The sequence below is a fragment of the Sturnus vulgaris genome, chromosome 1 (assembly GCF_052056855.1).
Source record: "Sturnus vulgaris isolate bStuVul1 chromosome 1, bStuVul1.hap1, whole genome shotgun sequence".
NCBI lineage: Eukaryota > Metazoa > Chordata > Aves > Passeriformes > Sturnidae > Sturnus > Sturnus vulgaris.
Genome location: NC_142243.1, coordinates 25134073 through 25151320, shown reverse-complemented (window position 1 = coordinate 25151320; position 17248 = coordinate 25134073). Strand labels below are relative to the sequence as shown.

Here is a 17248-nt window from a genome sequence, read left to right as displayed (position 1 = left end):
AACTCTTTCCAAGAGGTCTGAAAATCAGCAGTTTAGCAGGATAGCACATAGAGACTTATCCTGCTTGGAATGTGAGCTGTTTTTCACAGTGATTCAGCTTTCATACTATATCAAAGGTACATTGGTCCTCCATGGTCCCACTTGGGTATATCAGTCTGCTGAAGATTTAGCCTTCCTTCTGCTATTAGTTTAGCTATAGAAAGTAGAAAATAAAAGAGATTATGACAGGCAGGGAAAGGCATGTTTCCTTCATGAATTGTCCAGTATTTTTACCTAGAAGCCAAGGAAAATTTGGTCACTGACTCATCTGTGCATTGTCAGTGTCTCAAAAATACGTATTCAAGAAGAAATAGAATGTCCATTAGTAATTCAAAAATATTAAATCCACATAGCTAAGGAATAAAACTTCTTCATAAATCTTACCTTCAAGATGTTACATTATTGATTTACTTTTAAGGAATAAATATGTCCTAATAGATCTTGCCAGGCAGTCAGTTAAAAAAAGCATAAACCCACATCATAGCCATAATAAAACACTGAAAGAAGGACATTTTATTTGTTCTGTTTAAGATGTATAACTTTGCATATCAAAACTGGTAGTTTGTAATGAGAGAGATTTCTGAAAATTCTTTACTTGTTGCTAAGACTTCAGCTCCCTCCAACTCCTAGCAGCTGCCAGGCAATCACAGAAAGTGTTACCTACAGATAAGGTTCAGCCAAATCAACCAGTGAATTCTATCACTCTCTTTTAGCTCAAGAAGAGATCAACAAAATATAATGGATCTTTCTTAATGGTTAAGCCGAATGGAGAGAAGTCTTTTAAGGGCAGTAGAAGCTTTTCAGTGGTGAGTTCTGTAATAGTAATCCATCCAACACAGAAAACACAACTCAAAACTTTGTACTCTTTTCTAAAGTGATCAGATCTTTTTTTCTAGGCAACTCTTTCATTTGAAATAGCACACTGCCTGAAGTTTTGAAGTATTTTTGATGGATGCTTTCTTCTGTTCATCGTCCTTCAAACCAAGTGTAAAGTCACCCACAGAAGTGTCCTGTACCTTAAAAAAAAATCTCTCAAATTAAAGAAACAGCATCTGTGTCACTCTCTCTTTCTGTGGCCAAGATGAGCCCATTGTTTTCCTCAACTTAACTGTCATTAACCACACTTGTAAATCAAAAAATTTTATCAATGTGAGGCAGAGCTGGCATCACAAAATTTCTGTGGGGTCCCACCACTCACATAAGCCCTGCTCAGCCTAGAGCACACCTTACTATTAGCACTGCCTGTCTTAAAGCCAGCAATCTTCAAAGATGCTTAATTCCCGTAATGGAATTTTGGCTTTTGTGAGAGTTTTTTTAAACAAGAATACAAACACTATACCAAATACTGTTGGGAATGAAAAAAAATTGTTGGATTTACTAGAAAAGGGGTTGTGGACGTGAAGATGTTTACCCTCACCTCCACCTCTTTTAGGTCTCATTACAAGCTTAGGTTTTTCAGATCAATTTTTCATTATTAATTAATTTAGCCTCTAAAAACCTAGGTGTATACATGAGTAGACAGGTGCAAAATAAGTATTTTAACTAGTTTCACTGAACTATCAAGATTCATTAAATATGTTGATAAAAGTAATGGTGCTTTAAATTGCAATATTTGAAATAAATTTGAAGCAACTTGGATATTGACTGAAAAGCAGGCACAGGTCTACTACCAATCAAGGCCTAGAAACAAACTCTTGCTATCAACACCCAAAAAATACTTTTGGTTTGAAAACCAAATAGATTCAGTGATGGAATTACTGATTACTCTACATCTGATGGAAGTGGCAACAGAATAAATCTTTATGTCCTAAACTCCAGAGGTAGATTAGATTTTTACAGACTTTAAACTGTAAAAAGACTTTAGGAATGTGTGCATGGCAGTATCAGAGACAATTTTCAAGTTTCCTGTATGCACATGCCATTTGCTTCCTACTTTGATGCTGGGGCATCCTAGGTATTGGAGCAGGGCAGGAGGGAGCTGCCATTCTCTTCAACCATGCCCCTGAAGCACCAAGAATCAGGACCTGGGAACAGCCCTGCAGCCCGGATGTCATCTCTGCCCTCCCATCCTGTTTGCATTGGGTGCTCGAGGCTACAGCATGTTCCTACTGCACACACAACAAAGGCAAAGGTGGTGGGTGCGAGGAAGATGCAGCAAAGCAACCACACATCCCTCACACAGCAATCCAGCAAGTGAACTTTTAATAACTGCAGCCTACAACCCCATCAAAGAATTGGGAAGAGTGGTAAAGGAGAAAGAAAGAGGCTGCTCCCAAATGGCTCCCCCCTCCATTAGGATCCAGGAGCTCAGCTTTGGCAAACAGCATGTTGTCACAAATTGAGACAGATGGAAATATGCTTCCTTGTCAAAGCTGTTATTTCCCAAGAGCAAAGAAATTTTGTTGTCTTGAACGTGCTGTGAGTAATAGACAGAGAAAGGTTCAGAAATAGAACAAAACTAATAATATAAAACTAGCTTTGGAAGATGAAATTAAAGCTGTCTTTTGCACAGAAAGAGGTGTGTTTTTCTTAACAGATAAACCCTCCCTTTTTTTAGTTCCAACAGTATACATTACAACAAGCACACACTGCCTTACTGAAGGCTTAACCCATTAGAAATAAATTGCTAATGCTTGTCATACAGTATTATCAACAGGATAATTTCTGTGATCGAGTCACTTACAAATTCTGGTCTGTATAAAATATTGCATAATATGAGATCCCAAGTTTTTAAAGCATCTTTGAATTCAAACTACAGCACAACCCACTCATGAAAGGTTTTTTAAAATTTTAGATCCTAACAATAATCTGAATTTTAAAAACACAAAATTTTCTGCATAAGAGTGATTCACGATTAATTTAATAATTAGCTATATCTTTTATTTTAAAGTCCATTACACTAAAGCTCAAGAAGAAAACCAACTTCCAATTTCGCCAGCAGTGTGGTTTTCTAATACTGCTCATTTCTTTCCATGAAAACAAACCCACTCTAATACCATTCCATTGTCTACTGAATCCTCCACAGAAAATAAATGCTAATAGCATCTTTTCCATTAAGGAAGAGGATGATAGACAAATAGAAAGATGTTTTGCCCTACAGGTGCCAAGATTACAAAGCAAGAAACCCCAAAACTAACAACTCCATATTTTAAAAATGTCAATTTACTTTTCCCGAATTCTTTCAGTCTTCAACATCCATTAGGAGGGGAAAAAAAAGGTGAAAAAAGTAATGCAATTAACATTAAAGTGTTGTGATTATTCCATTTTTCCATTTATTCTTGCACAGAAAGCCAAACACATTCATTTCAAACAAGTTATAACATCAGCAGCATCCATTATCTCACAGAAATCACATTCAAGTACAGCTGCAAAAAGCAGTTTCAAAATACTTCCATATGCATTAAAATAATCTTTTAATCTTTTAGGTTTTGTATTCTGAGTCTTTAGAAATGGTGATTTTTTTACTAGGTTTGGTAGCCTCGTCCATCAGTTCCTTCAGCTGCCCAATCTGTTCATCACGGAAGTCATTAAGTTTTTCTTCTGTGAGCTGAATTCCATATACAGCCTTTTCTCTCAAGTTTTGTTTGTCCTCATTAATTTGTTGCTGGATCAGTGCTGCATAGCTCTAAATGAGAAAGAAATATAAAGGTCACAAAACTGACAAAAGCAAGATTCAGGTCAACCTTTTTTAATAGCATTTTATTGTACAATCTTACACAATCTCCTACAATCTATTAATTGACAACAAATGACTAAAACAATTTTCACTTTTTATAAGAAAGAAAAGTTATTAAAGCATTTATAGTATCTACAATCAATTTTATGTAGGTAATTTAAAATGCATATATGTACAGATTAATGCCCTATCATATACTATCACTGAAAACAAAACAAAATGTAATTATAGATCTAATATATGTATTAAAATAATCTTTCCTATCTAGCAGAATATCAATAGGATACACTTTGTAAACTGATACATCCAGAAAAGCATTATTCCAAATTTTCAGCTGAAAGAAACCTCAGCATTGCATACTGAATTGTTAATCCAATTAGCAAAGTAACTAGAGCCACTATTTCAGCTGTATATAATAATTATATACATATATAATATGTATTATATAATGTATATAATATAATAATTCCAGAGAAGTGGGTAAGATAAAGATATTCATGAGCCCATGATAAATTTCAAAATGACACCACTTACTAAAATAAATACATTACATTTTTAATGAACCATGTCAAGCCTCACTGAAGTCATCAAGATCTTACTAGCCCTGTTGCAAAGCTTAATTCACATTCATTAGAAAACAGCTAAAACAAACTGGGGCAAACAAAAGTAAATTTTTATTTGTACAGATTCTGTCTCAAACTGATTCTTCAAGGTTCTTCTCAACATGACCTCTCCTGTTTGTAAATTAAATAGGCATTCAGAAACAGTGACACCATGGTAAATTCCCATGGTAAACCTACACCTCAGTGGTATTACCTCATAGTAGAGCTGGTGCAGGGTTTCAAAGAAACTAAATAGGTTTTTTCCCAATGATTGAACAATCACATGCTAATGATAAGACAGAAATTGTAATGGGTTAATTCTTCAGCTCTGCAATTTACTGAATTTCTTGTCAAGGCAGATGGACAAACGTGATTTCTGAAGCTACCCAGCAGACCAGTAACACACTGACAACACATCAACCATTCTGCCCCTTTCTATTTTATTCTATCTTTGCCTTTCTGCACAGAACAATCCAGTCAGTACTGACTCTGGACTAGAAAAAAAAACCAAAAACAAACCCAAAACCTAACAAACCCACATAAAAAGCCCCAAAACAACAACCAAACAAACCCACATAAACAAAAAAAATCTCACACCACTTTCATTATACCAAACAACATTATTCATAGCATACAATTCGGAAACAATACTGAAAGAAAGTAATGCAATACTCTTCACATCTTATCAAGAGATCTGACTAAACATACAAACCCCAGGAACCCCTCCTGGCAGTGTCCTACCACTGCAGGTTCGGCAGCAGGAGAAAAGTCCTCTCCCCACTGCTAGTATCAACCACCTGGGAGCAGGCTGCAGCTATTGCTGCAGGCATGAGCTCTGGTATCTAGAAACAACTCAAGTCCATTTAAAAAGCAGTTACGATTTTATAAACTGTTGACAGCTTTCCAAAAATATCGAATTAATTACTGGTAAACAGTCTCCAATTGTTAGTTTTTTTTTTAGTCTAACATCACAGCATCTCATCTCACAGCACATGAGCATTATAGAGCCCAGACCTTGGAAGTGATGCTCCCCAACAAGGCTGCAACCCCGACTGGGGGTCCTGCACCCAGATACGTGGTCAGGGACTGTACATCCTATTCCTTACACCAGCTGTTCTGCTTCACAGCACTCCAGTGGGCTCCCATCAGGACATCACTGCTGGCACTTCTCCCCCACTCATCTTGTATCTGAACAAATGTTTTGTACATGCCAGAAAGCCTCAGTGGTTGCAGCTTCACATTGATTTGCGATGTGAACAGAAATTCAAAACTGGACAGTAGAAACATGCTGGGTCCTGGTTGGCTCCTGACAGAAAATGAAGCTTTCTCACCTCATTGTACCAAAAGCCAGTGATGCATTAAAGAAAATATGTTTCAGTCTTTATAGAAATGCTGAAAAGAAGATGAGCTATATGGCATATCTCATTTTTTCTGCTTGTGTTACCAGATGAAGAACAAACAAAGCCTGGGCTATTTAACTGTTCCCTCAGGAATTAATACTATTATTATGTGATCAGTGATTTGTGGAAAGGTACTATGTGATCTGATGATACATAGTAATTTAAGACTCAGCTTCTATATAGAAAATGTGCCATTTTCCTAACAGCACATGAACTTATATGCTGAACTCCAAAGTTTTCTAACAGGTTTAAAATCATAAGGAAAAAATAAAAGGGAAAGAAACTATCATTTGTTCTTTCAATAATATAACTTCCATTATAAAACACAATGATCACAGTCTCAGGTAATAAGGTGCAGTACGTTCATGTATGGTCTAGTTTTCATTAGAAAATACAGAATTTAACTATTTTCCAGTGTCATCTTCCTCACCAGCAGAACTGAAACAAACTCTTGCTTAGCTTCCTCAAACAAGAAAAATTACTTCACTTCTGCGTTTCATTTTATGCTATATTTAACTGCATCTTCCAAATATAACGAAACTCATTTGTCGTCAATCATTGAACAAATCCTTAGCAGATTTTGCAAGGGCATCTTATTTCAATTACAGATTACACTATGCTCACAAAAACGGAGATAGCAGACAAAATGGAACACAACTAATCCTGGACCCTCCCAGAGCCAGGCTCAACATACACAAGGATGGCAGAAGGACACAGGAGCTCTCCTCCCTGGCCGTTTTTTAGGTTTCTTGGTTGTTTCTTTGGAAGTAGCTCTTACTGCAATGATCCTCTGCCTGCACCAGCTGTAAACTTTCTGGGCTTTTACATGAAATAGCATGCAAAACCCAAACCACCAGCTGAATGGCAAAATCCTTTCCCCCTTGTATATGACTGCCACCAGAAATACAGAGGATCAGCAATGACCACCTCTCCTGACCATGCACCATCAAAAGATGGCTGATTTATTCCCTATAAATCCCAGCTTGCTGTCCATCCATATCACAGACACCCTCCTCACTTTAAAGGAGGCCCAAGGTAAGAGTCCAAGGCACAGTCTGGCTATGTCACTGCGTTGCCATCAATGTGTGCTACCACAGAGACACCCCAAAACCCTCTGTATCACCAGTGCGGAGGCAGATCCCTCACCTGAAAGGTGTGATGCACTCCTCACAGGTGATGCTGAACCCAAGCATCAGGCTCCCTTAAAATCCTACAGGAGTAAATGCTTGAACCTCTAAACCATTTATATAAAAATCCAGAAGGTGAGTGTTAGCTATAATCAATAACCTTAGGGGTTTTTTGTTTAAATTCACTAAGTGAAGCAAATACAGAGCTCTCCTCTGCTGTCTGACTCATAGGCGTTCACAGAATGCACAAATTCATTAAAAGGACAAGGGGATGGGTGACATTTGAGGTTTAAAATACCACATATTATAGAAAGAGCATCAGCCTTCTTGTTTTCCAAGTTGAGAAAGGATTAAATGGAAAAGTAAAAGCAAAAATCACACAACCAAAAGCCCCACTCCCTGACTGCCAGATACATAGACACTTACCAGTTCTAGTCCACACTGATACACATTTATCTCATATGCTAATACAAAATGCTGATAGACATTTATGATTTAATCATAAAATTAAATGAGTTAAGAGCCCATTTGCTCATTTTCACTGGAAAGAACAACAATAATAATTTTTATTTTCTCTGTCATCCTCCTAAACATGTACAATGCTGCATTTTAATCAATTGCTCCAAAAATCTCAGTAAGATATGTCTGTTCACAGTAACTACCTGCACAATTCACTTTCTAGTCAGTCTGAAATTTTTATCTCCTTTAAGCAGTTGAAGTATTAAACGGAAGTATTCATCCATTCCAAAAAGACTATCTCCACTTGCAGCCAAATTAATGACAGTACTGATAAAAAACATTACTGTGGTCAGATCAGAAAACACTGCTCTGAGATCTGTTAAACAGGGCATGGCCAGGCACTAGAAAAATGCTATCAGTTTATTTTAAATTTATTTTTTTCAGGGTGACATAAAAAAAAAAAAACTACCATGGCCTGACAGGCCACTGCCATTGCCCCCTGGAAGTTAATTTCAAATTGAAGCATTTCAAGTGTTTCTGCTGCTACTCAGAGCAAAATCAAACACGTGCTGCTAAGGGTGGCAGCATGAAGAAAGAGCTGTGAATGAACAGCACAGCAAGGAGCACCTTGTCCTTGTTATTGTGCAGAGATACGTTGAATTAATTATTTCATATTCATTCAGATAGAATTATGCAAATTATTTACTGTATTTTTTACTGCAAAACTGTTTTGCTGTTAAACTGAGAATCATAAAAAGGTACAGTATTACAGAAGTGATTTTTAAATGGGCACTACACTCTACGAAATTCCAGAGTATCTTCATACATTTCACCTGAAGCCATAAGTATAATTAGAAATGCAGTAATAAACCAAAAAAAATTCTACCACATTTAAGCTCAGCTTAATACACCACTACAGAGGACATTTTCATGCACTCACATACACATTAACCCATAACAATCTATATTTCACCAGGTAAGACCATTAAAAATAGCCCTAAACATTTTAAAAATCACCTAAAATACGGTTACTGCCAAATTAATTAACTGATGTAAAAAAAACCTATGTAAAGTCCCATCCTCTAACAAGAGCCACGTATTATCAATTTCAAAATTTAAATTTCAAATCACTTTTGGTTTTGTAAAGGTCACACCATTAACACATAAAAAAAGAAAAATCAATATACTACAAAGAGTTCTGAGTAAGCCTTCCCCCTGCTTTTGAAAATACCTATCAAATGATATTTGAATGGTACCAAGTATTGATATATGGCAGCATTAGAAGAGTTTCTTATGTGAATAATTAAAACAATAATTGCTGGGGAAAGGGCAACAGAATGAAGAATGAAGACTTTTACTCTGAGGTACCCAGCAGAGCAGAGGGCCTCTAGGAAATAAAGATGCCCAGCTCCTACTGCAAGTCTTGGCAGAAGGTGAAAAGCAACTTTCTCTTGTGGCATTTGAATCACATCAGCATCCACCGTATGTGTAACAACACACCAAGCATGTACAAGAAAGAAATAGCAACAAGTTATAATTCATAAGAAGCTCTAAAACAAGTTGTGTGAAGTGCAGCTTGGATAAGCTATTTAGTATTTCAGTCCATTACTAGATGGAAAGATTTGCAGAGATCATTTCAAGCCAAGTCGTGCACTTGCAATGGAACTGCTTACACCTAAATATCACATGCTGAAGTGAAGCCAGAGATGCAGCTTGTCTTTGTGCTGGGCATTGGAGAGAGAAACTTCTGTCTTAAACATGATGTGATGACTGGATACACTGTCCACCAGACATGTGGGTTCATCACTGAGAAAGCTACTACATGTCTCTATGTCTCTGGCTGTGAAAGACTATCTAACCAACTTCCTTGCTTATGGTAAAAGGAAAATGTTCATTAGTTATTTTGTTTCGTGCTTTTTTAATTAAAAAAAGCAACAAAATTACAATTTCTTCTTGAATGACTCTACAGTATCTCCCCTGGAGTTTGTTTTATCTTTTCTTAATGCTGCTGATATCAGTATTGGCAACATTCTGAAGTAAAATACACGAGAGAAAAAAAACCCTGTACTTCCTCTTTGTCTTTAGAACTAACTTTGAATTATGAATGCATAATTTCATTTCTGAGGATGAAAGACCATGCCACCATTTCCAATTACAATGCAGAGGTAAAAGACATTTCTCCAGGACAACATCTCTGTATCATAAAGAATAGGAACAAGAAAACATCAAAGTTTACTAAAAGTTCATCTGAAAGGAAAAGCCATGAGAACCTTATGAATATCAGGTTTACCCAGGATATTCAAGAAGGATGCTAGTATATGACTATCCACCAGTTTCAGGGAACTGATCACATTAACACAATGATGCACATACTGTAACTATATAGAATTGTTACCACAAGGGGTTCAGTTTGGGGTTTTTTTAGTTGCTTGCTTGTTTGCAGTTTGGGAGCAAAGAATAAAAAACTGTTCAGCTAAAATGGAGCCAGGGAATATAATTATGTAATACTTAGTAATCAGCATGAAGAATTATTATTTGATCAGGAAGGTATAAAATGGACTGCTTTTTCTGAACACAGTTAACTAATATTGTTAAACTGGAAGAAATGACATTTATTTAGAGGAATGTGAAAAAAGCTCAAGGACTAACTCAGCTTTGTTTGCAGCTTAAATAACATGCTATTTTAATGTCCTTTTTTTAATGTAAGATTTATGAGATCATAATTTGAGGTGGAGGTGAAAGTAGGAAGTTTATGACCTGGCCATCAAGGTAAATGTATATAAATGCTATTGCATCCAAAATGGAACACAGCACCATTAGAGTACATCGGAATGACTACTGTCATTTGTGGAAAAACAAGCTGTGATTATTTATTTCTTTCTGGGTGCAGAATACTTAACACCACTATTGTACATTGGGGCCAAAATACAGGTCACTAAAAGCTTTTTGTATCATCTGGTAACCACAGTCTTTTAAGTCTTTAAGATTCTCTCCACTTAGGTCAATAAGCTTCATATAAGGCCTTACATTGAAAGCCTGATCTTATTCTAGGGAATAAGGAAGTTAAAAAATTGGGAACATACTTGAACATTTAAGCAAAAATTAAATGGCCAATTAAGTTCTGGAAAGAGAAATCAATCTGAAATGAGAGTGCAGCACAAGAAATGAAGCAGGAGGAAGAGATGGGAGGTAGAATGAAAGAAATGATCACACAACTGGGTTCCAAAGGCTAAACAAGACCTTGCCATGGTTCTCTATCTTTGGACAGATTGTATCATTCAAAGTGTGAGTTTCACTGACAAAAACAGTTATTTTATGAGAGACTTAAAAAAATATTCTTCTCTGATGTACATATCTATATTTGAAAGCCTTTTAAATTGGTATTGGAAGAGAATACTTGGAAGAGAAATATCTTAAAACCTCCATTAGAAAACTTATTAAACTTAACAATTTAAGAACAAAACATGGACAATTATTCAGTGTGGACCTTCATCTATAAAAATCAGGATGAAAGTACACTGTTGCTAATACCAAACTATTAGACTGCTAACAAATAAGGACAAATAAGCTACAGACCAAAAAAATTAAATTTCAAGAATATTATTTCAAATTTTCATACAAATCCTAAACAATTCCCAGTAATTTGAAAGATAGTTATTTCTTGATCACTTCCTATTTTACTTTGACTTATTATGTCATGCATGGCAGCTCTGTGGCTGATAAAAAAGAAAATTTTTATCTGGTAAATGTTATGCAATAATGTCACAGAATACCCAAGGACTTATCCCATGCTGTTAATTTAAAACAAGGCAAGGGAAAAGACTGGAAGTCATAGTATCAGTTTGGTTTTAGGAATTTCACTTCTAATGCATCAGTTACACTGTAATATTTCTATTTAAACATTAAGCTAGGAAATCCCGGCAAAGTGTTTCATTGCAGATAATTCCCGGACAAATATCAACACTAAATACAGGCATTTTACCTAAAAAAACCACTAAAGACTGTTTTAGCAGCCTAAGCACGCAACTGTCATTAAAGCTCACAATGCAAACATCACTTACAGACTTCTGTATCAATTCTTTAAATAGTGGACAAGCATCTTAAATCTTCAGTTATTTATTTCAGAAGTATTACTTCTAGATTTTCAAGGAAGATGATGATTTCATACCTAGATATTCACGAAAGGAAAATAAAGCCTGTTTCCAAGACAACCACATTAGTTGCCAGACTGCTAGGTACTAAGAACATGCAAAAGATGCAAAAGATGATATATATCCCAGATGATAACATTTCAAAGACTTCCACGCATGTTCTTCTACTCAATTTATACCGAATGATTTAAAGTGTACATATATATCCAAAAGAGATTTGGTATTCTTATTTTTCCATTGCACGCATTTCTACATGCTCAATAGAAACAAAACCTTAAACTCACACAGTAACGAAGAAAACCTCAAGTATAAGCAAAAAATTAATCCACTAATAGGCATCTTGTATTGATTTCCATGACACCACAAATAACCCTTCTGCTGACAGTGTGCTCAAGTTTTTACTTTAATGGACCTGCAGAAGAAATACGTGCTTATGAATTAAGTAAAAAGTCACGGACAATATTTAATAAACATACAAGAAGGTCAGTAGTGTAGAAGTCAGATTTATTCCTTGGGACAAGGAGACAGAAACTTCCCCAGTTTTAAATGAACATAGTCAATGTTAACCTGTTCCAATACAATACATGGGACACTAATTTAGCAAAGCAAATTTGGCATCAGAAAACACTGAATCAGAGGCTGATTTCTTTGGCCACTATTACCATGGTCCCTCCAGTAACAGGGGACAGAGACAAGCCCTACCTCAGCGCTTGTGGAGGCATTTAAAACAGACAAACAAGGAGCCATGGAAGTTTAACTACCTGCTTCTTCAACAAGACACAAACATTTTTATGTGTCCTCTTCACAGAGCACTACTTAGCAGACTGGCCATCAATAAAAGAAAGCCTACACACAGGCAGACTCACGATTTAAAAAATGGAAAAAAATACTGCCAGTGGGAAACACTTATAAGGGTGTTACTTATCTAAGTGGGACATTTAGTCTGGAACATCTTAAGGTTCCATTCTGTAAAAATAATCAGTATATTTGGCCACAATCATTTGGTCACAATTCAGTCCTTCTTACTTTTAAATAGCAGCAATAGAACATCTCTATGAAAAGAAATGCAAATGATGTAACTGACATTTTCCTGATGACAACAAACAACACATTGGGTTACATTTGTAAATTCACTCTATGGAAAGAAAGCTTGTCACTGCAATTAACATCTACTTCACAGTACTTAATAAAAGGCAAAAAAAGTTAACTTATTACTCTCTGTGCTAGACTCAGTGCAAATTTTTAAGTTCTTGTTGCTGCAGCAAAATATGTTAAATGGCATTCAAGTTTTAGACCAGACAAATGCTTTGTATACACGTACACCTACCTTTGTCAAATGAAATTAGTAACATACATTGTTTAAAAAGTCTTCCATATGCTCCAAGCAATAGAGTAAATAATGGCATTTCCTTAATCTTTAGTTTTATTGCTTTCAAAATTACAACATAAAGTTCCTTAACATATGTAGCCAGAGTCCTCTGGTGTAACTGCAGACAAAGATGCTCAGAGAAACTAAAAGTTCCCATTCTAAACCTGGGCTTATTCTTTCGGCAGTTTCTTAAGGTTAAAAAACTCTAAAAGCCTACAAATCTATGTATCTTAGCAAGGGTTTTTAATTTGCAGATTTTTATATAATTTCTGAGCTACTTCAGAACTAGCCACAGAAGTTAACTGAAGAAAACAAATGCGTTATCAGTATGGTCAAGAGCTGCTAAAAGGGAGCAAGAATTTTTATTACTGACTACATGAGAACCCTCCAGTATGAGAAACAAAAAAACTTCAGTAATCAGCTGCAAGTCACTATCCGTTTATCCAACAGCTCTGACATTTAAGAGGATCTTTATAGTGTCTGTCACACTACAGCAAGTGACGACCACGCTGTCACAGAAGACTGGAGAGATTAAGCAGAAAATGGAAAAGGAAAAATCAGTCATCTGTAAAGCAAGTTTTGAAATTCAATAAAGTACTGCACAGACAGTTAATCTGAAAGTATTTCTGAAAAAAATCCATATATCCCATACTGCTCTTGAGGAGATCAAATGTATCACACTCAAGCCTCAACACGTTCTCCTGTAATCTCTACACAACAAATACTTTCAAAGCAACTCACCTATATCTTGTTGTACGTTTTTTTCCTTTCTTTTTTCCTGCTGTTGCCAGAGGTTTTCCAGCTATTAAAGCGGGCTCGCTTTCAATTAGCAAATGACAGGGAACACAGGATAGGGGAAAAATAAAGGGATGCAAATCAAGTATGTCAAATAGCTTAGAGCTGTACATACTTCACTTTTAAGTGAACACTCAGTTAACAAAGCTCTAAGATTTCACAAAAAAAAATCCAAACTGCCTACATATTCCTAAAAATTCTCACCCACCTAGAACCTCTAATTTTTCTCTGTGCAAAAACAGTCTGTCTGGCCCCAGGCAAACAGGTATGTGTTTAACTGGAATAGAAGTTAATTTACCTCAATACTTTAAAAAGCATGTGAAAATACCAGAGCCATGAAAATATGAGGGCAACCTCTCAGAAATGAGGATGCACCACATTAAGTTTGGTCCGGTGAGCTCAGCCCTGTGCTCTGGCACCCTCGCAGGTGCTGCCACAGCCAAGTGCCATGGTCTTCACTTAGAGGTAAAGAAGGCATTAACATTTGGAGCAGAAGCAGCCTGCCTGTGACAAAGATAGAACAAATGGGAAGTGTCACATACTAATTTTACTTGTATGTCCAAACTCCCATGATAAACTACCTCTTCTCTAAGTGGTACCATTTAATCATTTTGGTATGGTGCACCCACATCTGCTTAGCTGCTCTCTGCACAATAATACAATGATACTCATATCATTAGCATCAATGTCAAACCACTGCACTGTTTGCTTACACTGAATTAAGAGCCAAGTTATTTTTCTTCTGTATATGATCAGGAAAAGTTTTAAATTGACTATACAGTAAGTTTAGAAAAATCTCTGTCTACCATCCACTGATGATGCAATAAATACGGTTCCTACCAGTCAGAGAATACTAAAGCTACTGAAGAGGTTTAATTTGTCTTTCAAGACTTTTCAACACTAAGGAATTACCTCAGCTTATATTTGCATGGTGTTAAAATTACTCTGGACTTATTTAAAACAATGCAATGCTATTTGAGCAATAAAAACTTGAGTTCTTTTTAAATTGTTTCTACATCTTGGATTTTGCTTGCTAGCCAATGCAAATATGAAAGTCTTGTTTACATCTGCCCAAAAGCGGAGCAGAACTTCATGGATCACACTGAATGGCAATTCGTGGAGTCTTTGTGAGCAGGGGTTTACTTTAGTCTTAAGGGAGGGATAAATATTAGCATGATTTACTGTCCTGAAGAATGTTGCACGTACCTTTGAAAAAAAGTAATTTGTGAAAACAGCAGTTGAAAGGGAAGCCTAGACCAGCCCCACATCTGTTTAGTGATGTAGGGGAAAGCCCTTCCCCTCACCTCTATCATGAGATGCAGCAGGTGAGCACAGCACACATTTGCTCCAGGTCACAGCTCTGAGCACTGGCCATGCACAGGAAGGCATGGGATTGCAAGTGTTCCTCTGCCATCCCAGCACCTTCATCATTTCTACCACAGAAGACATGGGCAAACTGAAATAATCACTTCTTCCAAAGCCCACCTGTGGGCTGCTTGTGAAATGTCCCTATGAGCTAGACATTGAAAGCTCTCGATGGACCTCTGACCCACAGGCATGTGCACTACAGAAAATGGAAAAGGCTTCTTTAAAAGAAGCCTAAAGAAGTCCACCTGCTGCTATAATGAAGGACTAACCTTGACTAGTGACTGCTGCCCTAGAAAACTGGAACAAAATGTAACATCTCTGTGTCAAAGCATAACATTTTAACATGAATTTTTAATGTCTCAATAGATGAAAACACTGAAACAAGACTATACAACATTGAGGAAAAGTGATGGAATTGTTTGTATTCTACAGTATTTAAAAGAAAAATAAAGCAGATTTCTTCATCTTCACTGAACTCTTTGCTAGATCCACTACAGCAATGAATTTACAAATAGTAGCTTTGCAAAGCATCTTCCTTTACAGAACCCAGCTTGGTGATGCTTTATTTCCTCAGGTAGATAGAGAATTTCCCAGGAAATGTTCTGCTACAGCTGCTGTCAAAATTATCATACCTATTTGAAATGTTTTTCAGAATCTATGTTCCCTCAACAATGCTCCTACAAGCTACCTAATCACAAATGAAAACAAAAAAGTTCAATTACTCAGGAAAAACGAAACCTTTGGTAGGTAACTTAGTAAGTACTCAGTGATATGTGCATCACTGTACTAAAAACTTTAATCAACAAATGGGATATGCTAAATAGTACAAGGGATCCTGAGAATTTCATCTCACACAACAGAACTGAACATCTGAAGGTGAAGCAAAAAAAGACAAAGCCAAATAAAACAAAATCAAAGCGCTCATTCACACTGCAATTAAATCCACTGTACCCTGCTCCCTGGACTACTAAATAAATTCAAGTGAAAGTGTTAGATATAAATCTAATGCCATGAAAAACTGGAACTAATTCTTTTAGATACCATGGCATTGATTTGCAAAAGAAAAATATGCACAAACTTGTACACTTCATTTACTCTTACACTTGTTACCATGCATTAGAAGTGTGTACTTGTACAAGCACACAAGCAATCAAAAACAATACAATAAAAATTAATAATGATGTAGACAGTCTTCACAACAGTACAATACAGATTTCCAAGCTCTTGCTAATTACCATGCAAGTTGTTCCATCACAGTTAAATTCCACACTGTCTAGCACATTAATCCTTATTTCAACAACATATGCAATTTATATGGCTGACTTGCGTCTCTTATAAAAACAGATAAACTAAACTAAAGCATACTAAACATATTGTTGAAGCATAAACACACTGTTAACACCACACCTACATAGTTCCATTTCTATATAAACTAAACTAATTTAAAGGTTCGGGTTATATTATTCTTGGATTGAAACCAAGTCATTAAATGTGCCACAAAGGACACCAACGTGTGTCAGGGATCATGCACCTTCAGAGTGCTGAGTCAGCACCTGCACTTCAGTACCATTCAGCTGTTCCACACTGCTTAGGTTACAACTGACTTTTAGAATTGTAGTTAGTTTTACTTGAACATAAGAAACTTTGGAAATCTTCTCAGCTAACATTTGAAAGTTACACATTAAGTCAAATCTTTTCTACACATGCTTTACCAGCAAAACCCAGGGTTTGTGTAAAGGACTGGATGAGGCCACAAGCAACCTGATCTAAAATGGCCTTTCCAGTCAAGGTCTTCCAGGCTACCTCTGCTTTACTGCTCCATTCATTGAAAACCTAAGATTAGTCCAAGTTATATTTAAATGCATACCCACAAGTTAGAAATATTTAAAATACAAATCTCAAGTTATTGTTAAGATCTGACATTATGTTTTGAGGACTATCAGATTTCAGATTTTTTTCAAATGTTTCAGTACTGAAGATATCCTACATCAAACAGTTCTCTGCTTCCCCTAAGGGAATTGTTTCAAAATAACTAAATCAACTACAACATTCACTAAGACAGACAAGTTCACATACGTAAAAGATCAGTAATAAAATACTGACATTATTCAATAATCAGCTGATTTATTCAAACTCTTTCAGTATACAAGCTTTTACTAACACACATAAGCTAGTTTCCATCCTATTCTTTCATAACTAACACAAAACTTTACTATACTTTAAAACTTTACTTTACAGCTATTTTTCAGAAAAGAAACAGAC

General features: G+C 36.1%; 1 protein-coding gene across 2 annotated transcripts in view; it reads right to left on the bottom strand.

Moving 5' to 3' along the window:
• Window positions 1–3286: 3286 nt before the first annotated feature.
• The window catches only part of SDHAF3 (succinate dehydrogenase complex assembly factor 3), a 28481-nt gene continuing 14519 nt past the window's right edge, over window positions 3287–17248 (bottom strand). For both annotated transcript variants that reach the window (XR_015802597.1, XM_014878510.2), the window contains exon 2: window positions 3287–3664. Coding sequence is in view for 1 of the 2 variants with exons in the window: in XM_014878510.2 (XP_014733996.2) it covers window positions 3461–3664 (204 nt within the window). In the remaining variant the exon portion in view is untranslated. The remainder of the gene's footprint in view (window positions 3665–17248) is intronic.